This window comes from Numida meleagris, chromosome 3 (genome assembly GCF_002078875.1).
Source record: "Numida meleagris isolate 19003 breed g44 Domestic line chromosome 3, NumMel1.0, whole genome shotgun sequence".
NCBI classification, from domain to species: Eukaryota; Metazoa; Chordata; class Aves; order Galliformes; family Numididae; genus Numida; species Numida meleagris.
In genome coordinates, this window is record NC_034411.1 from 106,437,306 (window position 1) to 106,464,162 (window position 26,857).

The 26,857-nt window shown below is 51.8% G+C and overlaps 1 protein-coding gene across 10 annotated transcripts in view; it reads right to left on the minus strand.

Moving 5' to 3' along the window:
- EFR3B (EFR3 homolog B) overlaps nt 1-26,857 on the minus strand; it is a 45,411-nt gene that overhangs the window by 8,318 nt on the left and 10,236 nt on the right. For 6 of the 10 annotated variants that reach the window (XM_021390526.1, XM_021390527.1, XM_021390528.1 and 3 more), the window contains 12 exons: nt 20,093-20,169; nt 18,793-18,920; nt 15,357-15,507; nt 9,692-9,813; nt 7,430-7,579; nt 6,087-6,221; nt 5,666-5,744; nt 4,309-4,444; nt 3,603-3,764; nt 2,891-3,002; nt 1,015-1,066; nt 607-779 (listed from right to left, as the gene is read on the minus strand). In XM_021390526.1, coding sequence (XP_021246201.1) covers nt 607-779; nt 1,015-1,066; nt 2,891-3,002; nt 3,603-3,764; nt 4,309-4,444; nt 5,666-5,744; nt 6,087-6,221; nt 7,430-7,579; nt 9,692-9,813; nt 15,357-15,507; nt 18,793-18,920; nt 20,093-20,169 — 1,477 coding nt within the window. The other 4 variants (XM_021390530.1, XM_021390525.1, XM_021390532.1 and 1 more) reach the window with 4 other exon arrangements.

The window sequence follows — 26,857 nt, forward strand, 5'->3', positions numbered from 1 at the left end:
AAGCTGAAGGTTGGTTTTAGAACCCATCTGAGCAATCCAGATATTCGAGAGAGCTAAATCACTATAGGATTTCAAGAAGGTTGCACTCAGGAATACAAAGGTAAACTGACAAAGAAGCGTGCATGCAGAGTAGATTAGCAGGACCACAGCAAACCCCATGGAGATACTGTCATGTGGGATTCATCACCTTCTTCCGACTTAGCTTCATTCCTCTCCAGAGTAAGGCTAGCTAAATGCAGCGCAGCAATGCCAGTGCCCAGCAGGCCTGTCTGTGGGGATGCAATGCAGTTGATGAACCCACTCGAGGAGGTTACTGCTCCTGCACATCCTCCTGGTACCACGGTCTGCCTAACCACACTTATCCTCAGCAGAGTGGTCCCATGTCCCTCTGGGCACAGCCTCTCAGAGATGCCCCAAACCCATCTGGCTCCTAGGAGACCGCTCATCTGCAGCATTAGACCACCCCAAGATTGGTACCAGATTTAATAATAATCCTGCCAGTAGCCCCCAAGTCTGCAGGCACTCTCAGCCTGGCAAACCTCCCTCCTGAGCCTGCTCTGTGGGGTCTGCCAGCCCCAGCCCTGTTGTGGACCCCAAGGCACACACCTGATGGTAGAGAACTTCTGCCGGTTGTCGTGGCGATCAATGAAGCTGATGAGGATCTCAAGGACAAAGAGGCGAATCTCAGCATCCTCCATGAGGGCTGCGGAGAGCAGCCTGTCCAGGAAGGCGCTAGGAAGTGCTGTGAGCATGTTACTGCACTGGAAGCCCACGGAGACCTGTGAGCATCAATTAAAAAGGGAGGCAAGGTGACAGCATCACTCGGGTTAAAACACACCAAGAAACGGGGGATGTGGGCAGAGAAAACCAGGTGCAGTTTCAGCTCTTGCTAAACCACCCCAGGAGAGAGAGATCCTGAGCTCAGGTCAGGTAGCAGCTGCCTGCAAACTGTGTCTTTGGTCACAGGTCTTGCAGGGGTTGGACACTGCTGCAGGGATAGTGACATGTTCATACCTGTAGCAGGGACTTGAGGAGCATGATCTGTGTCAGCCTATTTCGGTTCTCCCTGCCAAGGAGAAAAGAAACAAATAGTAAAATCTAGGTGAAAACAAAAACAATCCTCCTTCCATGCCCAAAGGACAGGAAAGCCTCAGAAAGGGCAAGACCCGTTTCCTGAGCCATTACAGCATACAGCTGTAAACATCTTCAGGAAACAAGCACCAGATTTAACAGCCAGCAATAAGGGAATGATGAACGTAAAAGAATTCAACCCAGCTTAGGTACCAGAAACAAGGCAACACTTGCAACTCCACGGAGGCACAAGGTGCTCATCCTACCAGTGACTCCCAAAGGATGCCAGGCATCAGCTCTGCATGGGACCCTCACTTTTAAGCTGATGAAGACTAGCTATATGAAGCACAAGCCCTCCTGGGCATCATTCCCATCTCTCTTCTTCTAAGCCACCACACACTATGCCTCCACTTCAAGGGATGTGCATTTTTTCTTTTTTTAGGCAAACAGAGAATATCTTGAATTCTCTACTGCCTGAAATAAGTCTTTTCTAACCCTGTATGGCAAGAAAGGGACATGTGGAGCTCTGTAAGTATTTCCAGGCTGTCTCATCACCCACAACACACTGCCTAAGCTGCCTACCCCTGCCAAGGGACTGAGCTACACTGAGGTGGCAGAGTCCCCAGAGGCTGAACTGCAGGCTGCAGCTCCTCTGCTAACTGCTGGTACTCCTACCTGGACATCCAGAGCAAACATCATCTCATGTGTTTTAAAAAACTCTCCCAGAGGAGTCTCATGAGCTGGTAAAGGAGCAGTGAGAAACATCATGGCGTGGCCAAGCCAGCACTGAGAAGCAGTTGGAGACTGGCATCCCAGGGCTATGAGCCTGCTTCTGCAGCAAGGAGAGCTGCCCTAGATGAACAGTATGTGGAGCCCCATGTGTCTGTCACCATGTGATACAAAACTGAACACGGACAGCAGGAATCACCCCCACATCAGTGAGGAGCAGAGCGTGTCCCCTATCAGGCAGCATGTCTCTCCCATCAGAAATGAGTGGGAACAGCCTGGCCATACTTTGAAAATAAATATAGCATGAAAATCTGTTCGCTCCTTACCTACATGTTTCAGTGCTGATACCCTCGCTCCAAATAGCTCTCAAACTCTGTTCCCACACTTCTCAAGTAATTATGTTGTTTGGGTGCTTTCCTTTCCCTCCCTTCCTCCACAGCCGGTTATATATACCGCCTACCACTCAGTGTCAATAAAAGCTTGGAGGCAGCTCAGAGAGGCCACACACAGTGTGAGGAGGTAGCAACGAGCTGCTGGTCCCCACAAAGCCAAAAATGAGCTTCTCAAAAGCCACGGCCAGCAGCCACCTTGCTGACCCGACCATCATATCTGAAGTCACTCCTCCAAATATTATTCCTTCTTCCCTGCTAAATTTTCGATGATGCCTCAGGACTGAGCTTCTCACCCCCATCTCTCAGCAGGAACCCAAAGAAGAGCAAAGTTCAATTGCAGCATCAGTAGCTGTAAACACTTTAGTGTACCAGTGTTTTAAAGGGCCTCAAATCCTTGCCCTTGTCATCATGTTTGCAGCACACAGCAAAGCCTTTTGACCAAGATCTCATGTTGCTCAGCTTCCCTTGGTCTTTGGTGGAAGCTCTTGATGCCCAGCCTTTTTAATAACGTACCCATATCCCACCCTGTCCTTACGTCTCACCCTGCCCCCAAGGGCCACCTCAAGGTGGGAACAGTTTCAGGAGCTCCCCTGCACTTTCCATCTTGCATTCAAAGTCTTTTACCTTGATGCATGGGACAGCTGGAGGGAGAGCAGGGCAGTGTTAGGAAGAGGAGGGAGAAAAGCATCCGTTCTCACCCAGCTTTGCCAGCCTCAATGGACTGCTGCGAGGATGGTAGAGGCACCTTGTTCATGATGAAGGCCATCACCTCAGACTGTTGGTAAGTGGGCAGTGTGCTGGCAAAGGACCCTGTGGGGACAAGAGTGCTCTGGCAGTGTGTGAGGCATGGTGACCACCCACAGGCCATGCCACCCTGGGAAGAATTCAGTACTACCATGCTCCAAGCCAGCTGCTGGGCTCACAGCCAGGCTGGGACAGGGAAAAGCCTTGCTGGATCCAGTACCTGCAGGCAACTTTCCCTAAAGGGGATTCAAGAGCCATCAAAATGCCTCCTGGAAGGAACAGCCCTAGGCCCAGACAAGGAGAGGCAGGGATGCCAAGCCCTGACTCCACACCCTGTGTTGGGTGCATCTCCATCCTCATCAACTTGAGCAGGCTCACACCTGCCCTTTCCTTCTCCTCTCCTTCCTTCCTCAGGGTGTCCAAGCCTGGAAGAAGCACAACAGCCTCCACATGGCAGCTCTGCTGGGATCGCCGGGGTTGGAAAGCCACCTGCTGATAACCCACATGCTGCAATGGATAAATCTCATCTCCCAGCACTGCTTTTAGGACGAGGGCAATTTTGTTTTGCCCCGAATCACCTTAAGATGCAGAGGCAGAAACCTACCACATGAGAGGCCACCCACCAGCATAGCCCACACCTACAGCAGGCACTGTGAGACTCCTCACCTATGGTTTTAATGACAGCCTCCTGGAACATCCTCTCCTCATGCTCTTTGATGATCTTGGTGCTGACACCGGTGATGCAGTTGTAACTCCCCGTCAGCGCATAGTCAATGCTGAGCCGCAGCTGCCTCAGCAAGGTGTTAAACACCTCCAGCACCGTGGGGCCTGGGATGATGAGAAGGGAGAGATGGGAGAGCATTGCCAGGGGAGAGCAGCATTTTTTCCCAAGGAGATGGAGCCTATAGTTTCCCCAGGGGTGGTATCATTTATGCCTCCTACTATCCCTGTGAACAGACTGAAAGCCAGATGTGGAGTTTTAACCCTCCCCGCTCCTCCAGTCAAGACAGGAGAGAAGTGGTCTTTCAGTGGCAACATTAGCTCAACACATTCACAGCAAGCCCCAGAAAAAGAGCCCTGAAAATCCCTTTGCCCCCCTGCGTGGAGGTGAGGGCTTCCATTGCATACAGCTGCCTAAACTTAGGCAGCTGCATGTGGGCGTTGCAGCTCCCATCGCAGACAGCCAAACGTGGGTGTTGCATTCGGGTGCACTGAAACAGCACCAAACAGATCCCCAGCACTCCTGGGTGCTCCGGAGCAGATCCCCCCAGCATCAGTTCACACCTGGATGCACACCAGAGTTCAGCTCAAATCATTAGTGGCTGAAATAAAAAGGTGACAGGATGGATGGAGGACAGATCTATGCACTTACCAACAGATCCGGAGGCTGCAATCACCGCTGCTTCTGAGAGGACCTCCACAATGCCCGCACGCACGGTGGCTGCGCTCTTGCTGTTGGCATCCAGGTGGCCAAGAAGCTGCTGGATCACAAGATGGGAGTGCTGTGGCTGGAAGGAGATTCTGAATATCAGTGCAGGTGCCACATGCAAGAAGCAATGATCCATTTCTGTAACACACACAGCCACCGGAGACGCGTGCCCAGCTGTATCAAGCCCCTGCCTGGCTCTTTCCCACACAGCTCCAGATGCAAAATGAGAGAGGGCACCCAGAGGAAGTCTGTTTTACAAGAATGAGCAAGAGCTTGGAGCAATTTGCACAGGAAAACATGATCTAAAGAGCTGTTGAGACCTAAGGAAACTGCAGTGATTAATCCTAAGGATTTCAGGGAGTAGGGTCCTACTGAGTTATTGTGACCCTACACCTCCAATATGCATTAACAGGATTTTATAAAATCTAGTAGTGCTATAAAGGGTTTTAGGCAGTTTACGGGATTAGAAACATGAAATCGAAGTGGGGGATGGCAATCTGCTTGTCGTTATATTGCTTCTCCAAGCTATGACTTGGCTGAATCCAAAAGTGAATTAAAATCACATTGGGAGAAGTCCGAGGGCTGCTCCAGCAAAGTGGGAGCAGGGTAGGAAGGCAGCACCATGCCTGACAGCATGCAGCATCCCACACAGAGAGAAAGAGAATGGGCCACTTGGGGATTAACGAAACTGCATTTTGTGGCCAGAGCTCCCAGTGAAGAGTCTGACAGATCTGTTTCTATCAAAGGACGGAGATACCGGGCGGCAGGCACTGTCATGATACCTGGTTTGCCTAGGGCATTTTTAACCCCAAACAGTGCCTCTCCTTTTCTGCAGGAATAGGGAGGGAGGTTGGGTTGATTTCCACAGCAGTAATCTGGAAACAGGCAGCTTTTCACCAAAGTCCAGCTGCTTCCTTTGAGTGTTTCACAGCACATTGCTAGCCCATCTGATTCAGCAAGGCTTTGCTTTCTGCTGAGAGGGAAGCAATTGCTCCCAGAGCTGAGACACAGGCTCCTTGCACAGCATGCTAAACCATGCACAGCTGTCAGGCAGAGAGGCTAAGGTGCATCAGATATTTAAGGCCCCCAGCCCACACTGCCATGCATCTTGATGGTGCCCATTCTGGGACATGCTTAAGGGCCAAGCCCATTGTAAGTGCTCAGATCGGTGCTGCCAGGATGCAGCAATGCAGTAGCTGCTCTGACTCAGCCCAGCCACAGAGGCAGACTCGGGTGCTCCCAGGCATGCACATGTGTCCCCAGACGGTTCCAAGGGCCAGAAATCCCACCAGCTTCCCACCTGGATTGAGTACATGATGATCCTGAAGCAGCGGGTGGCAAAGATCTTCGGCTCCCAGAGCGAGTGGTTATCCAGATGGCTGGGGAAGAGATGGAAACAGAGGAGACGATAACTGCGTTCCCCACACAATGCAGCGGTGCAAACCAGCATCAAGAGCAGGGACAGCCAGGAGCAAAATGCAGTAAATGCTGCATGTGAGAGCAGGGCTACAAACTGCTCTCTGAGGTGACTTTTCTCAGTGACAGGTACCTATCCAAAGCCATCTTCCTCCAAAAACGAGAGCTGAAACCCAGTTCCTACCTTCAGCACCATGCCGAGGGCAGCCAGAAGAGCCCTTGCCTTCACCCCAGCTCTGACCCATGTTGGTTGTTTCTCTGTGCCTTGGTGCCCTTGTGCCAAAACCGAAGGATGCATAACTTACATGAGGACAGGTGTGATGGCGTTCTTGATGTTGCCGTACGCCGCCCGGCCCAGCAGCTCCCGCAGACACCTCTCTGCCAGCTCCGTGGGACTCTCCTTCTCCTTCTCAGTAGCTTGCAGTGGGGAGGGGGAGCGGCTGTGAAAGCAGAGGAGGGTGGTGAGAGTGGAGCTGAGCGTGCTGCAGCAGTGGGGGAGATGAGGCACAGAGCCCATTTGGGGCGGGACAGAGCTAAATGTTTGTGGCATCTGCCTGTACCTCCCGCTGCACAGGGCCGTGGGCTACCCCTCACACAGCCTGCAGCCACCCCACAGCAGCCATATGTCACCCTGCCAGGCAGATGGGGTGGTTCCATCGCAGCAGAGCTCAGGGATAATGCGCGGTTGGATTTGAGCCAGATCAGAGGGCAGCACAGGTGCACGGATTACAGGCGAGGGGGTTGTGCTAGAATAGCCCCATTCAAAGCGCCGTGCAGCAGAAACAGCCCTCACGTCCTTCCTTCCAGTCTCAGGGTTGTGGTGCTCAGCGCTTATCAGAGAGGACGCGGGGCATAACATCTTCCCAGCATAGACACATCTTCTCAAGGGAGGACAAGCAAAGCAGCTGGTACAGCACAGCACCCCGAACTCACACACCCCAGGGGGCATCCCTCCCTTTTCCACACTTGGGCTGTTTGGCATTGCAGAAACATAGCAAACGCTTTTTCCACTTCAGTGCTTCAGTTTACAAGAGAAAGGGGAAATGTAACTGGCCAAAAGTGATCTTCCCAGGACTGACACATCTCTCCTAGCCTTCAAAAGGAAAATCCCAGGAGGAATTCATGCCTGTTTCTCCACAAAATGTTTCTCTGCTAAGCAACTCCCTTTCAAGCATTCAGCTGGCAGGGGGTTATGCTTGAAGAATGGAGGGACACAGAGCAAAGCTGTATTTGAACTTCTCTCATTCTTCTTGCTGCGCTTTAAACTAATTGCATAGGCAGCATTTAAGCAGAAATCTTTGCAGGGGTCAGCCCAGTATAACAGGCAGCTCAGAGCCTTTGCAAAGAGAGCATGGCTTAATTGCAGGGACAGTGCTGAGAGCTCTCTCCTTCACAGAAGCCATACTGCCCTGCAGTGGCCAAGAGAGCAAATAACCTTCACAGCACTGGATAACAAGCAGAGCTCCTGCCATCTGCGCCATCCTTCAAGGAGGACTCTTGCAGGGTTTCTCTGACTATCCACAGCCTTTTTCTCATGAGGTGCAGGCACAACACAGTGTCTCTCCCCTGCAAAACCTGTCTGAAAGCAGCCCTGAGGCCCTGAAGCTGTTGGCAGAGCACGTGGGTCACAGCAGCAGCAAGCACTCACCTTTCAGTCTCCTCCACGTGCTGTAAGTTGAAGAGAAGCGAGGGCACAATTTTGTCCATGTGCTGTGGGTCCCAGATGTTGGCTTGAAGTTCGTCATTCACCGTCTTCCTCACTACCCCTTGCAGGCCTTTAATGCCAGACATCCGGATCCTGGGGGACAAATTAACACCAAAATGTTACTTATCTCTATACATTACATTTGCACGCACGTATACAGGTGGGTGAAATTGTGAAAGAAGTTGGAGAGAAGGCACCTATTTCTGAGCTCTTGGAGGGGCTCTCACAGACGATGCCCCAAGACCTGTCCTGGTGTGCCCCAGAGCAATCATTCCACTTTGCATCCCACTGAGACTCAGCTTCCTGCAAAGCGACAGACACAAGCAGGAAAGGCTCTGAACCAGCTTAAATTGTTCTGGCAGCAGCAGCCGGCTTCCGTCCACCGTCTTTGCTGGGAGAGCCCCAGGCAAGCTGCAGCCACATGCTAACCAACATTGAGAGGTGGCACTAGCAAGCCTAGCCTCTCCAAAGGGTTGGTATGGGCTCCAGCATCACGGGTGGTTTTGCTGTTTCCTCTGTTCCTAGCAGCCACGCTGCTAAGCTGTGTCCCCAGGGATGCTGGATACCAAGGAAACCTAGATGCAGTTTGACACCTTTGTCTTTTCAGTGTCCAAAGATCCTGACTCTGCTCTAATCAACAACAAAGTCATCAGTAAAAATCTCTGTGCACAGCAGGATTCGCAGTTCTGAAACCAGCCTCTCCACACCGATAGGTGGTGCCTGAGAAAGATAGTGTGTGCTTATCTTCAGAAATAAATACATTAAATAACTTGCTCTGAGGTCTCTCCCTTAACAGGGTGGGTTTTTTCTGCAGGCAATTTTCCAATTTTGTTGCAGGCAATAATGTGATTGAGACACAGTTCTTGAGGAATGACCACTGAGCAGGACCAAGGTCACAGGAAAGCAGTGCCCTCCTTTTTAATTACAGAAGTGACAGAATTTCTCTCTTCTGGCCTTCAACACAACTTAGCCAGTGCCACTGATGCCCTAAAAGTCAAGTGGAAATGATGAGCCATCTGCATCACTTCCTTATTAAGGAAAAAAGCTACCTGCAAGTCCGCAGCCGTGACAGGAGGCTGGAATTCCCCAGACAGGAGCCCCCGTGACGAGTGGAAAACCTCATGGGTTCACCCCTCTGTAAGGAAACAGACCCCTGGCACTGCAGCTCTAGGAACAGCACCAACAGGCTGTGCTGAAGTGCTGCCTCGCATCACAGTTGTCTCTGGCAGCAGTCACCTCCTGTGCACAGGTTCCCAGCAAGAGCCATGGGTGTTACCATACTGTACTGTCAGTGCCCCACAGGGATGAACAGGGCCATTCCAAGTGCTGGGTCTGTTTAAATACATCACCAAAAGATCTTGCTTTGGCAGCAGTAAACAACATTAATCTGTCTGCTTTAGTCATAATTAATCCTCTCGGGGTACATTTCCCATCACAGCACAGCAAGTCGGTCCTCAGCACTGTCTAGAGATGCAGCCACCCTTCAGTGTGGAAAATAACAGATCTCAGCTACAGGAGGAGGTTTTTGAGTCAATACTGATTCTAATAGTGGGCTTCTTCCCACCATCATCACTCCTTTTGGCACCAGGATCATTTCCTTGCCTCCCACTCTGAGCTCTTGCTTGTGTGGGATGCAGCCTTGCAGCAAAGGTGAAGAATGCTTAAAGATGCAGCGGCAGCTCAGTGATGGGCAGGCTGCAGGTGTTGTCTGCCCATGTTTTGCCCAAAGACAAGAAGTTTGAAGTGTGCTGTGTCCAAGAACACATTTACCCCTTGTCCTGCCATCAGCCTGAACAGAGCTGGCCCTGCCATCAGGATAAAAATGCAAACCATCTTTTCTCACGCACATTTAATGCCGCACACAATAACCCACACAGCACTAGAAGCTGGAAATGTGCTGCACTGCATTTTCTATGCCTCTGTTTCATCCTCCCATACAGTGAGCAGGACTTAATGTTTGGAAAATAAGGGAGGGTACAGAGGAGTGGCCATTTTTAAACCTGAGCGTATACAGGTAGTCACTGCACATCTCCATCACAGGAAAAGTAACCGGTCCCTGCAGCCTGCATCCAACCTGCCCCCAAAAGTAGGCACTTCTCCAGGAAAGACAAAGGCTGGAAAGACAGGGAAAGCCCCCACCCCAGCACATCTGCAGTGCCAGCAAGGCCAGGAAGGCTGCTGCTGGCATTCACTTGTGGCACTCACTTTGTCCGGATCTCCAGGTCATCGTGGCTAGAGTGGCACATCTCACTGAAGCGGGAGACAAAGAAGTCATAGCTGCGGTGATAAGATGGGGTGTCCTCCTCGATGTTGGCAAACTTCACAAACTGGGAGAGAAGAAACAGAGGGTCAGCACAGAGGGCACAACAAACTCTTAAAATTCCTCTCTAAATCCGCAAACATTCGCAGGCTTTGGCAGCGTAATACAGGGCTCTGCTGCAGCAGGCTGACGTGTAGTCAGGGTGACATTTCCCAAATGCAGCTCCAGAAGTGACAATGGCCCTGGAAATGACATTGAAGAAACAAAGTGTGAGTGGGTTCTTAACAGATCTGGCTTGCAACACTGGCAACCCAAGGTCCTGTCACTCCCTTCCAGCTTGGCCATGCCAACAGGCGCAGAGCCTGCCAGAAAAGCCAGCTCACCAACAGACCTGACCTTTGCTGTTCAGCTTTCAAGGAGAAAGTTAAGGAGGTGGAAAGGACAGCCATGTTTTCAAGCTTTCTTCTGAAGTCAGAAACTTATTCATAAAGAGACAGGAACAAAGGGTCAGGCTGGAAGGGGAGACCTTGGTTCATCTAGTCACGCAGACAGGGGAAAAATAAATAAAACATCTATAGCACAAGAGTGGCCACAAAATCCAAGGCTTGAACACGCAGAGAAAGCATGGATAGAGGCTTTATTCATGCAACAGCAACTGGTGCAGGGAATGGATGAGGTTTACCTTTGGCCTGAGACAAGAACTGTGCCACCAAGTCTTCGTGCTTTATCCTCCTACTTCGTACATGTCATAAGAAGCTGCTAGCAGAGATCTGAGCAGTAAAATCTGCTGGTTGCTTTTGTGCTCCCGTCCTGCACCCACATCAGCAGGCTGGGAAAGCTGAGGTCACTTGCAGAGGCACACAAGGAAGGGAGAGGATACTCCCCGTTCAAGCAATCCCCCAAACCACCCCAATTACTAACAGCAACACCAAGAGAACAATGCCACTATATTCAAGCTCAGAAGCTGCTCACTAAAAATACCCTCTACCAGGATAGGAAATCGGCCAAGAAACACAATGGAGCCCTTGGGAAACATCCAAGCCCTGACCCGACAGCAGAGGTGGAGGATTCAGCTGCACACACCTACCTGTCCTCCAAGCAGGATGTCTCCTGCTATGGGCTCGTGCTCACACTGCATGGAGGACCCCTTCTGCCAGACAGAGATGCTGCATTACAGTGTGATGCTGGTGCCAGTCACTTCCAGCGGCACAACACAAAGCTCTGCAGTTGCACTGAGCAATCCCATACCGTTGAAGCAAGCTGTCCAGGGCAGCACAAAGGCTCTGAGCCAGGGTTTTAGGACTGCTGGGTTCATCCTCCAGCTGGGAGGATCTAACTTATCACCAAGGAGTTATCTGTCCATGTAGCATCTGCCAGGGTGCTTATCGCCACGCCACATAGCATCTCCTTCCTCACTCTGACCCTATGGGCAGGCTTTCCTCTCTTCTTGCTTTCCACATTTGCTGCTGGACAGCAGGTAGAAGGCCCACCGGTGCCTCTGCAGCCAGCAAAGCCAGCTTACCCATCCCAGCATGCCACTTGGCACTGAGGGACAGGCACTGCAATCAGCATGCACTCACTGTACAAGGCTATTAATAACGTCAGCTGCAAAGGCTGGCTCTGTATGAGTGAAGGAGATGGATCAGCCCTGCCAGGAACTGTTCCCAGAGCACAGGGACCAGCTCTGACTGATCAACTCCTCTTACTCACCAGAAAAATGCAGGGCTGTTACATAAGAAACCTCTGTACCAGGCAGAGCACAAAGTGTTTTTTTTTTTTTTTAGCTCATGGCAACTCCACGTGCAGCCGGAGGCGAGGGCGGGATGTAGAGCGAGGAGCAGTAACGGGGCTCTTCACAGCAGCTCCTGGGAAAGCAGCCCCAAGTACCCCATGGCTGAGAAGAGTCACAAAATAAAGGAAGGAAATGGCACGCCTTGGACAGAGGTGGCTGGCAGCGTTCCCAGGCAGCTGCCAGGCACAGCGAGCCCCACACATCTCTGTCCTCGGGGGACAGATGTCTCTGCATGGTGCCACCCCGCCTGGTGACACCACAAGTGGCACAGCGTTCACATCTGCCAGCTGCAAGCAGATGCCCTCTCCGTGTCCATTCTCATCCTGAAGCCTGTGGCAGGGCCAAAGCTTGCAAAAAGCAGCTGAGAACAGAGAGAACTGAGCCTCGATGCCTCCTCACTCCGCCAGCATGTCCTGACACTTTCAGAACTCTGACGCTTTCTCACAGACTACTGCATTTTTCTAAGACTTGGCTGCTCCTACAAGGGTGCTTTGCCATGTGGGAGATGCCCACCCTGGTCCCATTGCCAACCTGTGCCCCGTGGCAAAAAAAGCAGCTCCAGACACACACAGAAAAGACCCAGGGCTGGCAGACTGCTGGGCTGGCAGGAAAGAAGGCAGCAAACCTTCAGAGAACGGATCTCATTCTCAGCAACAGATTTCACACAAAGTGTGGCAATGCATCCCAGGTAAAAAAGCTGCTCCGTGGCTTCGTGACCTCTCTCTCATCAACAAGACAATTGAAAACACTGAAATATAGCACTATATCAGGGGGCTGGAGCAGCTCTCTTACAAAGACAGGCTGAGGCAGCTAGGCTTGTTCAATCTGGAGGATTTGGCTCTGAGCAGACCTCCTTGTTGCCTTCCAGTACTTAAAGGGAGCTTATAAACAAGAGAAGACTGCCTTTTTACACAGGCAGATAGTGTTGGGATAAGGGGGAATGGTTTTAAATGAAAAGATGGGAGATTTAGGATAGATGTCAGGAGGAAATGTTTCATTCAGAGGGCGGTGAGGCCCTGGCACTGCTGCCCAAGGAAGCTGTGGATGCACCATCCCCGGGGGTGCCCAACATCAGGCTGGATGTGGCCCTGGGCAGCCTGATCTAGTGGGGGGCAACCAGCCCATGGAAGGGTTGGGGCTGGACAGGCTTTAAGATCCCTTCCAACTCAAGCTACTCTACGGTTTTGTGATTTTATTTCTGCTGTGGTTTGAAGGGGTGCTGGGCTGGGCTCAGGCTCCCATGATTGAAGCCGACAAGTTGCAACCAAAACGCAGCTGGGATGAGCAGGGAGCAAGCACGGGAGAAATGCAAGGAGTGCATCTACCCCAGAGATACCAAACAACGGCTGGGAAGGGATAACGCTGCCATCTATAAATATATCAGACATAAATACATCAGAAGAGGAACATCAAGGAGGGGGAAGAGCTGCTTAAATGAAAGATCAACGCCGGTTTGAGGAAAAAATAAAACATGAATGACATTGAGCTGGAAATTAGATGGTTCCTACCCAAAGCAGGGAGATTGCCCAGCAGCCTCCTAACAAGGATGAGAAAACAAAGTGGATTTAAGCTGCCGCTCCATATGTTCACCCCGGGGATTATATGATGACAGGACGCTGGATTTTCGCTGCCACCCGCTGCCTCCAGCACTGTGGCCGGGCAGCCCAGGCCCTGGGAATCAGCCCCATACAGCACGGAGCCACACATCCCTGCAAGGAGTGAGATGTGTCCAAGGAGAGATTTCACGCCGTGAGAATGACTCACTTGGAGCAGATTTCTATAAACAACCTCCTCCCGCCTTTGCCATCAGCTCCGTTATTGTGAAGACTGCTTGAGACAGCACCCTCTAATTAAGCACAAGCCTAAGGCACATTCCTCATTAGCAGATACAGGAAGAAGTGTCTCATTATCATTACTCACTTCTCTACAAAAGCCCACAAGGTTTCAGTGCTATTTGCCCTCTGAACACCACCACGCTCCAGAAAAAGAAAGACAAAGCCACTAAACCATCATTCCCAGTCTGGACTCCTCATTACAACATCCACCACCGATTGCTGACCACAGTGAAAACCACACTAAGGAAACACAGTTCCTCCTGCTCGAGGATGTTTGTCGGGGTTGGCACCCTGAATCCCAAAATGGCTTGGGTTGGAAGGGACCTTAAAGTCCACCCAGCTCCAACCCCCTGCTGTGGGCTGGTTGCCACCTAAAAGTTCAGGCTGCACCCAACCTGGCCTTGAGCACTTCCAGGGATGGGGCATCCACAACCTCTCTGGGCAGTCTGTGCCAGCACCTCCCCACTCCAGGTCAAAAATTTCCCCCTAACCTCTAACCTGAAATCTCCTCTCTTTGACTTCAAAACTGAAGCCTCTGCTGGGCATCATGAGACCCTGCAGCAAGGGCTTAGAGGATGATCAAGGAGATACTGCATACATTCAAAGGCAGAGTTGCACTACAGCACGGGGGGCTCTCTTAGCAAGAGAGCCAGCTGCTTGCTGCTGGGCTGGATTCAGGTGGCTCTAGAACATATCAAAAGGCTTGGACAGCAAGTAGCACCTCTCACATCTCCACAGAGCTCAGGTCATGCTTAGGCACAGAGGGATGAGGGTGTTGCTCGAAGATCCTGCTCCCATCACATGGGGCTTTCACACGTAGTCCCTGCAGCGTACCTGGAGCTTACAACATCACCACTGTCATTGTCATCATGCCAAAATGATCCAGCAAGCTGCTGTAGGCCACAGGCAGTTGGTTTTCACCAAGTTATCAGTCCTCCTGCTTCTCCAAGAGCTGAGGATTAATAGGTTTGCTGATGGGCAGCTCACATCGCTTTCAGCTGGGAGCAATGAGCTGCCAGGCACAAGGGGTTGTGAAAGGTCTCCACTTCGCTGTCCCTGCTTCAGAGGTATTTATAGCCAAGTGCCTGGAACTGTGCTGGCTCCTGGAGGAGAAGAGCACAGCGGGACCCAGTGCTGCCTGTCCAGGAGGTGCTATCAAGAACTAATACACACACAGCACAAAATGAAAGCTTAGGGCTGAGCTCTCCTTGCTTTTCCCAGGCACTCGAAAGAGCATCTGCCTAGCCCACCCTCCTGCCCAAAGGACAATCAGCTCCACTTCAACCTTTAAAAGCAGGGAGAACAGATGCTGCTCGCACAAGCCAAGCTTCTGGGTGCTGTCAGAGCCCTTGGAAGACCAGGTGTCAGGTACACCCAGTCCCCCCAGTAAAAGCCAGCAAAGAGCAAGCTGTCTCGCCAGCAGAAAGGTAGTACACAAGCAAGCCAGGGTCAGCAGTTTGGAAGCCACGAGGATGTCATGTCGTTCATTCATGCTTCTCTTTTTCCCCTCATTTTATAACTGTGACTGATGCACTCCTGGTCCGGCTAAGCCATTTATTGCAAGTTACAGCTCTGATTAAGCCAGCCCTTTTATGAGCATTAAGAGCTCCTAAAATCCACAGGGATCACCTCCTAAGTTGGTCTATTGTGTGAAACTGCTGACAGCCCGCCATGTCCTGTAGATTGTTTAGGAAAAGATGAATTCAAGAGCAGGAGAGCATGGCAGTAGAGATCACAGACTAGCAACTAGCCCCAAACAGCAAACAGGAGAAACAGCACACAGCACAGCTAAGGGCTCAGACACCTCACGCGTGGCAGGAGGCACAGAGGGAACATCTTAAATCCTTACCTGCAACCACTCCCCGTCCTTTCCCACTGGGGATTCCTGCCCCAACAACATGCAGATGCAGGATGACAAGCAATGCAGAAGGCAAAGGACCAGGTTAGCAGGGTGCTGTTAACCTCCCCTGCACTGCTACTCACTGAGTTGGTCCCCAGGATCTGTAGGTTGGGCTTCTCTGACTCCAGCAGCTTTGCCACCATCTTCAGGAAGCTCTCCACAAAGAGGTTGATGCTCTGGCAGTGACAGGCCATGAGGAGCTGGTCCAGGGCTTCCATGGCAATGCACACATACCTGGGAGAAGGCAGAAGCCAGGATCATTCCTCAACAGCAATATGGGCATGGCCCCATAGCCCTCCCTCTTCCTCCCCGCTCCCAAACCACCCGTGTGCTCACCAGTAAAGCCAGCCTAATGCAAACCTCCTGCCCTGGCCAACCCAACAGCAAAAAAATCTACATCCTAAATAGCCTTGTGAGATTTTTAGATGGCGGTGGATGCTGCCAGTAACCTGCCTTCTAAGGAAGACTAAGCTGCCCAAGGACTAGGGCTGACAGCAACACTTTGCATTACTTCCCGTGTCTCCTGTGGGCTTCCCTTGCCCTGAGCTAGTCTTTTTGCCCTGTGAGGGAGTGCTGGGACAAAGTAGGCTACACCAGCATAGGTATACTCGCATCACTGCAGAAGTTCCTTGGGTGAGCAGTGTTTCCTTCAGCAGAAGTTGGCAATCCATGTCTTACTCCCATCTTTCTTCCAGGGATGGAGCTCTTGGTCACCCAGTCTTGGCTGTGAGTGCTACACAGGGACGAGAGAAGCCCAGAACCAAGCCCAAAGAGAGGATATCCTCACAACAGGTTCCTGGGACATTCAGGGGGTATTTCTGAGCACAGCACATTCCTATTGCCATCCCTCCTGACCAGGCTAAGTTGGTTACAGCTCACTGCAGACCTCCTTCCAGCAGCTGGCTTCTCTGCAAGCTGTCACAGCGTGTCTTCCAGGCTATTTATTAAATCATTCCTGCCACACTTGTGTCTCCAGAGGAAGCTGGAAAAGCTCATGCCCAGTGATAAATTTCACTCGGGTGCCCATTATGGAGATGGCGACTGATTACACAGCTATTGTGGAATTTGTCGGGTGTCACTTCATGTTTCCAAGACAAATTGGATTGGTTGCTCAGAGCAGCTCTGGGGATGTCTGCTGTTTGCAGGCTGGTCCTGCAGCATTTCCTCACGAACAATGTGGCAGCCTCATGCTATGACCACATGGACGTTGAGCTGCTGGTTGTCCCCTCTGTGCACAAAACCCAGCAGAGAAGGAAACCCTGACCTCCAAGTGCCATGAGTAAGCGTTTATTCCAGTCAGAGGTTCCCAAAATGCATTCATAAAAAGTTGTGATTTCAGACTCACAGCTCCAGCTCCTCTTGCATGATCCGTGAGGTACCCAAACACATGATACAGATCCAATGCCAATACACTGAGAGGAAATCAAACTTCATAGCTCCTTACCACCTCCCTTCGACTCCGTATCTTTGTATCACAGCTGCTAGAATCAAGCTCAGACCTCCTGCCACAGCCAAGGTAGCAAGAGGTGGCGAGCACAGACTTCTTTGTATCAAGCACAAATTGTCCTTTAACCTCAATTTCACGCTCCAACTCCTTGCCATAGCCAGAGCTGCAGCAGCTACCAGCTTGTGCTGAAGGGTGAAACCTTAAAGCAGCAAAGCAGCTCAACGCAGCAAGCTCATGACAGCAAGGCAGGCAGGAGCTGCCCATCAGCCCTGCCTGCACATTGAAGGGCAGCTAGAGAGGAAAACAACTCTCTCAAGGGAAAGGATAAGCCCTAAACTTCCAAGTTCCAGCTGGTAACAACAGCAAGACTTCACCATTTCCAGGGAAAAGGGATCAAACTGGTTTTATTCTTAAGAAGATTCTTTGGTGTCTTATGGCATTCAAACCTTCAGGCACCATTACAGCTCTTCTAGACACTGTGAAAAAGCAGCCTGGATCCATGAAGTTCCTAACCATCTGTCAAAGTGGGTTAAAACTGGCCCAGAGGGAAAAAAAGGTATGAAGAGATAACAACAACAACAAAAAAAAACCAGCATGAAGCATCAAGTTCCTTTCTCATAGGGAACAAGGATTCCAAAAGGGAAAAGGGGCACTTGGGAACCACAGAACATCCCAGACTGGAAGGGACCCACAAGCATTGTCAAATCTGACTCTGGACTCCACACAGGATGACCCAAAATTCCATCCACCTTTCTGAGAGCTTCTTGAACTCTGGCAGCAGGCTTGCTGCCATGCTGCAAACTCAAACACTTTCTCCCTTAGTAACAAAAGGTAATAAAAGGACAACACCCAGCAGGCCTGAAATCAATCCTATCTTCACCCCAAATGCAGAAGACAGGCAGGCACCCATGAGCTCAGCTGCTCCTTCAGAGCCCTGCTCTGGTGTCTTGCAGTGGGGCGAGCCCTGCTGCTGACGTTGGGCTATAATAAAAAGTTTATCCAAACCTATTTCAGGCATTTCAAAGTTAGGCTTTGAAAATTAGCCTGCGCTTCAACCCAATTAAATGCCTATATGCACAAGCAGATGGGGATGGAATATATCCCCCCTGCCAAAGCTTGCCATTAGACATCAAAAGTCTTTGAAAACCTTTTTTTTTTCCTAAGATAGCAAGCAGAGCCTGTTAACAGCAGAACATCAGGCATAGCTTTGAATGTCCTGTCACTCCTGATGACGGGTGATGCGTGCGTGGCTTTGAAGGTTTTCCAACTTCAACACTTCTCAGGCAGGCTGCTGGCTTCTCTTCCCCCAGGATAAAAGGCAGGCTGAAGTTCGCACCACAAAGCTGAGCCGTGTTTGTCTGCTGTGGCTTTGTTCAGGGGACAACAAGAATCAATCTAGGAGCTATTTCAAAGGGAAGGAGCCCTCGTGTGCTCCCCCAGTGTTTCTAACCAGGGCAGTCAGCTGTTTCCAGGCAGGCACTGCTCTCCCCACAGTAAACACAGCAAAGCCTTGCAGGGAGGAAAGATGAAGGGAGTCTCCACTCTGCCCTCACCCCTAGTCCCACATTATAGCTCAACAGAGATGTGCACGGGGTACAGCACACCCAAACCTGTCCTGAGTAACACCTAGTGAGCCACATACACAGCCACTCCAACTAGCTGTTTGTTCATGTCTAGTCAGACTTACAGCTCTAAAAGAGCCACTGTGGGTTTTTAATGGCCAGCAGGATGCTACAGGCTCCTCACCATGGCAGCTGGGGACAAATCCTACACACACACAGATCCCTTGAGCACAGACAGAACAATGCCAGGGAAATGCTATGCAACTACCAGCTTGCCTGGTCCCTTGCAATTTTGCAAAGGGTTTGCACATTCCTGCATCCTTCCACACATCTTTTGGAGGCAGGACACACTCAGGTCTCTATGCAGCACGCTAGTGGCTTCAGGAGACCCTAGAGCATCCTATGAGCTAGGGACTCCACATGCCCCTCTTGCCTGGGCCTCTGCTCCTGTCCAGTGGCCCATCTTTATGCCAGTAACTGAAGTGGCTGAAACAATCTCCCAGCCCTTACCCATATCGGTGCCGGCTCACGTCTCTGATAAGCCGCTCAGAGAGGTAGGCACCGATGCGATCCAGCTTCTCTGGGGCAGACAGGGCGTAGAACGTCAGCTTTTCCATGTTGGTCTTCACCAACCCATCCTGAAAGAAAGCAATGCAGGGTGTCAAGGCCTCACAACCAGAGCAAGCAAGCATCAGGAGCATCTTTGCAGCAAACCATGGCAGTGATGTCAGATGCCTGGAGCACCCCAGCCACCTCCCTGCACTTCCCCACATCTTGTACACCAGGGAATGCTAATGAGGATTGCATTTGGCCCCAGCTTAGTGTTCTCTGACCTGTTACGGCTGAAAGCAGTGGTGGAAATCACACACCATAAACACAATACAAACCCCTAGGCCAATGCCCCCCCACCACTTGGGGACAGCAGCTGACAGGGACAGCAGCACCTCTGGTCTCTTGAGACCAAACAAACCACCAGGCCTAATCCCCCTGCAGCTTTGTTCAACCTTGCTGTCAGCTCCACAACAAAACAGGCACTCATCGCCTTCCTGGGCAATCCCAGCCCCGCTGCCCTCAGTCAGGAGAGCCATGAGCTCCTCTGCCACTGCCTTAGGATCTCAGCTGTGAAATGGATACAAAGAGGCTAGATTTGGGATGCTCCAGGAGCAGCTGGCAGCCCTTGGGCATCCCTCTGTCTCCTGTTCAGTGAGGCAGCAAGCAAGGCACCAGCTTTCCTGCATCCTGACAGCATAAACAGCTCAAAAGCCTGGCTGAAGCCTCAAGAGGACCTCTCTCTTAGAAGCTGCCTTCCTTATCCTGCAAAGAGAGACTGCCATGAAGTCCAGTCCCCATCCACCTGCACTCAGCATCCGCACCAGCACCTTTGGGAAAGGAAGCCAGCCATCATGGCATGGAAAGACAGAGGAGATGCTTCTATATTTCCCCTGACAAACAGGATTCAAAGGAAAATCCAACCTTCCACATGGTCTTATGAAGTCAAAGTATTGCCTCCCTCCCCGGAACTTTGGGCAGGTCACAAAATTCTTTACTCAGAGGGCGGTGGAGCCCTGGCACAAGCTGCCCAGAGAAGCTGTGGGTGCTCTATCCCTGGAAGTGCTCAAGGCCAGGCCAGACAGGGCTTTGGGCAGCCTGATCCAGTGGCTAGCAACCAGCCCACAGCAGGGAGCTAGTGCTGGATGATCTCTGATCCAAGCCATTCTGGGATTCTATGATTTTATGAATCCAAGATGTAGGAGTGTCATAGCCCAGTGGAGCACAGATGCTTTGGAGGGTGAAGCAGCACCTCACTTACCTCTGGGTCCTCAGGGAAGATGTTGTCAACAAGTCTTTTGTAGCGGGGACGCAGGGCACCACAGCAGCCACACACACCTGGAGAGAGGAGGCAGCTGGTCAGTGGGGACAAAATCCTCAGCTCCAGGGCAAAGCCCTGCATGGAGATGATCTCGGTGAAAAATATATGCCTGGAATTGGCGGCACCAAATTGCAACACGTGGAAGAGCGCAGGGTATCAAGCTGATGACAAGCCTGAGATTTGCAGCCAAAAAAGAAACCAGGAAGAAAACCACAGCTGAGAGGCAGGGAATTGGCTAGAGACCAGCACCACTTGATGTAGGACCGCAGGGTTATCTGCTTCTCTCACTCAAGAAAGCAGCCCCCAGATGTACAAAGTTCCCCTAAGTCTGGGCCTCTGTACCTCACAAGATCATCTTCTGTGGGTTCTCAGAACGAGAGCTTTTTGCTTCAACAACTCAGCCAAGGAAATACTATTCATGCAGTGCGCCCCATGGAGCCAGAAGGGATAAAGACAGCACTGGAGAAAGCAAGAGAGAAAAGGAAGACAGGATATCTTATTCGAGGCTGTGAAAGGAAAATGCATTTTACTGTTTGCAGCCCCAAAGCTGAGCTGTTGAACAACACCTTCGACTGTCCTCCTGTGTACAAGTCACTTGGTGCCCCACAGGGGTTGAAGGACAGTTGTGACCTGTGTGCTGCAGAATGCCACCTTACAACAACCCAAGAACGCAGTGCTCAGCAGACAGGGACATCTTGAGGTGGAGCCACCCAGAACTAGGGGTGTGAGCCAGTGGTTATCGCATGCAGCTGAAGTCACCCAGATGATCTTTTTGGGGTGCACCAGATGTCACACGAAGAGGAGGCCGGTGTCAGCCACCCCCAAAGCACCACCAGCCTTAGCAAGCCCAGGGAAGTTGAGTAATTCAGGGCAGCTTTTTAGCAACTGCTGCTGAGAAGAAAAAGGATGGGGACAAAGGCTCCCAGTGCTGGCAGCACTCGCTTCCTGCAGTGTGCTTACTTGCTCTTCCACCTCTTGCACTCTCCCTGCAAATCCCTCTGTAGCTCCCCACTATTCTGTATTTTATTTCCAAGTCCCCACACCTGCCGCTCTCCCTCCCCCTGCTTTCTTCCAGCTGCCTTTGATCGATTTTGCTTTTTTCCCAAAGTACCTTCAATCTGGACTCTTAATAAATACTCGTTTGCTATTCACGCAAACGAGCACATGATGATTTCCTGAATCCTCTTAAGAAATCCCCTTCGCCCAGAATAGCTGAGGCAGCACGACAATACTTGCCTTGCTGGGTGTATGCCCCATCCTCAGTGGGCGCCAGCTCTCCCTGCAAAATAGCTGGAAAATTTCCCCATAAACAATCCCATTAGCCAAGGAGCTGGGTCCCCTCTACCCCCTGCAGCCTCAGCAGTAATTATCTCATCTCCAGCAATGGGACTTTAGGGTATTTTTCAGGCTGAATGCACATTCCCATCCCCAGCCCTGGGAGGGAAGCAAAGAGCCCAGCCACTTCCCCATCCTGCCACCCTCTTTCGATGAATGAAGCTGAAGAGCAGACACAGCGGGAATCCATCAATAATAATTGCGTAATTAAATCTAATGCCTTCCCTCTCACCTCACATGACCTCTTCTTCCAGAAGCATGAGGTTTTACAGCCTCACGTAAGGACAGAGCAGCAGGAGGAGGATGAGCGTGGTTTGGGTGAAGAAGGCAGGCGCCTTGCTGTTCCAAAGCTATGTTGGGACACTGGTGGGGAGATCCCACCACAGCTCCTCCACGTGAGGCTCTCTGATGTCTAATAAGAGGGCTGAGCTCACTGAAGCCAGGCAATGAAAGGGTCTCTCTTAACTCTATTTGCTTCAAACCAAGCAAAACTTTTCTGTCCCAAACCTCTGCCCTGTCAGCTTTGACCCAGACAAATACATGCACAGACAGGGAGACCCTAAATCTTTAACTAGAAGAAAAGCAGCGCAGAGCTTTAAGAAGACAGAATCTTTTCCCCTTCCGAGTGCTCAGCAGAGAGCAAAAATCCCAAGTCTAGTCCCAGCACCAGCACTGAAATCAGCTCAGTGCTTGCTCTACATGGGATGCTCCCAAACCCTCATAGCACCACAACCCAATGCCACGGCAAGAAACAACCCTTCTGGCCAGGCTACCATCACAGATTTGTCCAGCACCCAGCCCAACAGCCCCACAGCCTCAGCGGTGCAAAGCAAAGAAAGATGACACTGACAGCATCACCAGCAGCTGGGAGACGCATCCCAGAACCCCACGGAGAAGAGAAGAGGGGACGGTACCTGCTCCAGCCACGTGCAGCATCTCCCAGGAGCAGGCAGGGCCGGCGGCGCAGAGCTGCAGCGCAGGGCTAAGCGCCCAGCTACTCAAAGCCATCACAGTTGGAGCAAAGCGGGGGGCTTGGGGTGCTGCTCTCGTCCTCGCAGAGCTGCAGCAGCAGCAGCATCGCTGCAGGGGATGCTCAGCCGAGCGGGAGCAGCCGTTTAAATAAACAAGGGAGCTTTCAGCACGGCTGCTGAGTCACCGAGGCGGCTCCGATGGCGCTGGGAACAGCGCTGGCTTTGCTGTGCCCGCGTCTGCAGCGGTACGTGGCAGGGGATGGGGAGCTGGGCATGGCAGAGAGAGTTAAGAGAGGGGTGCCGGGGTGCTGGGGGTCAGTATGCCAAGGTCCCTTAGCCCAAAGCTCTCATTCGGCGCTCTCCCTTATTAGCGCTGCCAGCAAATGAGCATGACGGGCAGTGCTACCAAGTGGGAGGCTCAGCAGTTCGGAGCTGACCCCATAAAAGCATCTGTGGATGTGACAGACGCGAGCACGGACCCGCACAGCGCGTCACGCTCTCCTCCTGCCGGCAGCCTGCAGCTGTGAAAAGCAAGGCCACGGGTTTTCTTAAAGGACAGGTAAATGGAGGCATGGAGAAACGAGGCTTCACAATCTCCACAGGGAGGGAATAAGGAGGGAAACCCATGAGCTGTACCAGCCCCGGGGCTCCCACACACACGCCAGCAATGTCATGTGCACAATGTCATGCGTGTCAGCTTTGTCTTGCACCCCAGAGTCATTTATGGGGCTCTTCGTCACCACTCTCAGTTGCAGCAGGTGCCATCTGCTTCTGTCGCTGGGGGGCAAAGCGAGCCAAAAGGGCTTTTTGTTTTGATAGCTCAGCTCCGAGCAAGTCAGTATAACTGGGGATAATTACAGTATTTTAGCTGCAGAGATTGTGGCTTGCAAGCATAGCCCCCACTTAGCTGCTCTGATGCCAGCACGTGCCCCAAGGCTCTCAAATAAACTCACCACGCTCATTTCCAGGAGGGGGTTTGCTGGTTCCAGCTGCAACTGGGGCCTTTGGGATGGCACAGCAGCCAGATGGGACTGGGACATAGGCCCAGTTCAGACCCACACAGACCATGAACTCTCCCACCATGCTCTCACCTTGAGCCTTTCCTTATTAACCCCCTCCCCTCTTCCCATTTTAACAGCATGTCAGCAATAAACAACGCTGGAAAACATCACGGTCATGTTACTTGAGGCGTGGAATTTACTTAATAAGGGCACTCCATCTGATGGCAAATAAATCTTAATTAAATCAAGCAAAATCCCTCACTAAATCTAACATGCCATGAAGGTCACTCTCTCAACTCCAAGCAGAAACACTGGCCCTAAAGCAGAGCGTGTGCCACCAGCCCGGTGCCATTTTCCCCTGAGCTACGTGCCAAATCAGACACCTTTCCCTAATCTGCTTAGCAAAATCTCATTTACCTGGACAATGTCTCCTTCATATCTAGCATCTGACTCCAGGGTGAGCCTGCCTGGAGCGAGGGATGCTCGAGAAATGTCACTGAGCAATATTCACACTGGCCCGCTCAGCATCTGGCCCTGTCCTCCATCCACCGCAGTGCGGGCAGAGGGATGGAGCTGGGAGCCCCAGGCCAGGGGAAAGCAAGAAACAAGTGATGCCAGCAGAGAGAAGGGGCAGACACGGTGCCACGATGGGTGCTGGTGGGTAAGGAGGGCACCGCCTGCAGATCCTGCTCCTACCCAAGAGCCATTCTCAGGGCAAAGCCCAGTGCCACGAGTGAGTGCAGCAGGAAGCTCTCCCAGGGGAAAGGCTCTCTCAGGCGTTCCTCTGAGCTTCTGTCACCAATTCAAGAAGCAGGAAAACAACACTAAAAATCCAGCTTCTGCGCCAGCAGGCCCTCATTTGCCTCTGCACCCACTCAGAGCCAGGGCAGATCCTGAAGTAAATCAGCACAGGGCTGGCAGAACTGTAAAGCAAGCCAGTAAATCTCTCTCTAATCGCATTTAAGAGAGCCAAACACACTGGGCACTGATTAGAACCATGGCCCCACATCCTTGTGGATCCCAGTGCTGGGAATGGGGAGAGGAGAGCGAGGCTGGAACACTGGGCTCTGCCTACTCGTGCCCTGTGTCCTGGTGCTAAACTGGGACAGGAGCTGTGCCACCAGTCCAAACCACTGGGACCAGCCCAGAGCAAAGAAGAGTTGTTAGGAGAGAACAGCCAAAAGGAGACGAGAGAGCCCTGTGCTACATTTAGTGGAGGAAGCAGAGCTGGGGAGAGGGCCACAACCAGTTGCTCCCCTAGCTCTGTTACTTGGAGCAATGTCCTGATGTTAATTAACAGCCCCTGACCTCCCCGCATGGTTTGAGATGCATGGCTGCAGCCTGCTCCCTTCTCTGCTCATTAATTGCTGCTCACCCAAGCGTCTTTTGCTAAGAGCCAGCATCTGCAAAGGCTGAGTTTGAAAAGCAGACAGCAAACCCGTGAGCACAGACAGTTTTGGAGACATTGCAGAAGACCCAAGCCTCCGACTACCGCAAGAACCAGCACGGGCTGCGGGGAGACACATCTCCAGACGCTGACACAAAGGGACTGTGAAGCGTTTCACAGCACTGATAGCCAAAGAAGAGCAGTGACACACACGGGATCGGCGAGCCAAGGCTGCCGCTGCCAGGCCGTCTCTCTCATTTCGCTGAGCGGGATGGACAGGAGCGCGTCAGTACAGCAAACTCTCTCCCAGACATCGCCCGCAGCCCGCTCAGAGCCGTCGGTGCAAATCCTTTTAGCTCAGCAATTAAATTTGCAGCTTCCCCCTGGCACGGCTCCACGCGGCGCTCCTGCCTCACCTCCACCGACGCAGGTTTGGTGGGGCAGACAGCGTGGCCCTGCGGGGACAACACGTCACCGCGTTGGTGAGGTGACCCTGCATGGGAGCTGCTTCTGAGGCCAAATCCATGCTGGCTGTGGTGCTGGCATGGCTGGAACCCACCTAGATTTGCCCAAAGGTGCTGCCTCCGGACTCCCTGTTTCCAAAGGATGAGAGACAAAGAGGGAACGCACACAGGATTCACAGGGTCCCGTCCCAGAGCACCCAAAGCCACTGCTGCACCTGTTGGATCTGAGAAGAAGTCAGCAGCAAACAGCCTTATCGAGGTATTCAGACATCAAATGCAGCTTTAACAACTCCGTGGTGAGTGGTGGGACATAAATCAGCCCCACTGCCAGCTTACAGCAGTGATGGATTTGCCCATCCATTATTCACACTTCACCGCCCAGCTGAGCCTGCCAGTCCAGCACTGCAGCACGAGCGCGAAGCTTCAGCGAGGACAGATTAATTAATATTTCACAGCGGTGATTAGACTCGGGCATTTAGACCGCACCAACCCTTCTGCACGCAGGGGAAACCACCCATTAGGGGCAGAGCTCCGTGCCGGGAAGCTTGCTTTATGTACCTGGCATGAGGGCAGCCCGGCTTCGAGGGGGAGGAGAAGGGGAGTTAAGCGCATTAATGGGTGGCTGGTTTCATTATACAACACATGGGGGAGGAAAGAGCTTAAATAGCAGGAAATCTCACTCAAACTCTGGCCTCAGAGAGCAGCACGGCTCCTCGATGCGAGACGTTTGCTGGGCGTTGTGAGGAGGCAGTGGTTTTGGTCCAGGCCCCATATGCAGGGAAGTGCTGACAGAGGCAGCCCTCAATTCAGCAGTTTTCAGAGGTCACTAAGAGGCAGGTTCGTTTTGTGAGCCACATGCAACAGAACGGCCAAGGACTCTGGAAGGCTTGCAAGTTTGAAAGGTTTTTCAAGAAAAGAAAAAAATATATTTTTGCACGTTTAACAAAAAAAAAAAAAAAAAAAGGAAACAAACAACACAGTAAGGATCTTAGTGAGACACTGCCCACCCTTGTTGCTGCGGTTCCCTATTTTCTCAAGATATGCTAAATCAAAGCCCACAGCTAGTTTTAGGTTTTGGCAGAGAACGTAGCCAAACACCCTCATTTCCAGAGAGAACTGTGATCAAGCGGCCCTGGCCACGCTTTCTCTCCATCCTTTCTGGGTTGTTTGCAGCCCCCGTGGAGAGGGAGCAACCTGCAATGGAGCTACCGTGCTGCAAAGAGCTCAGCATCCCTGGAAGTGCACTTGCTTGTGCAATTACTGATTGTGCAACTGATTAAGAGAGCCCTTAAGCTGTGAGGCTTGATGAGCTTCAATGTAAGCAATGCCAGCTCGGGCCCTGGCACAACCCCCTCTTAGGCAGAGGAGTCCCCACCTTCACTGCAGGTGTCAAACTCTGCCGGATGGGATGTGGCAATGCCATCCAGAAGTAAAGCACAGGACTCAACCACAGCTCAGCACAAACCCATACAAGAGCTGAGGCCGGGTGGCTTGGGAAAGCCCCTAGCACCGCCGGCACCACAAACGTCCCCTTTTCTGAATTAATT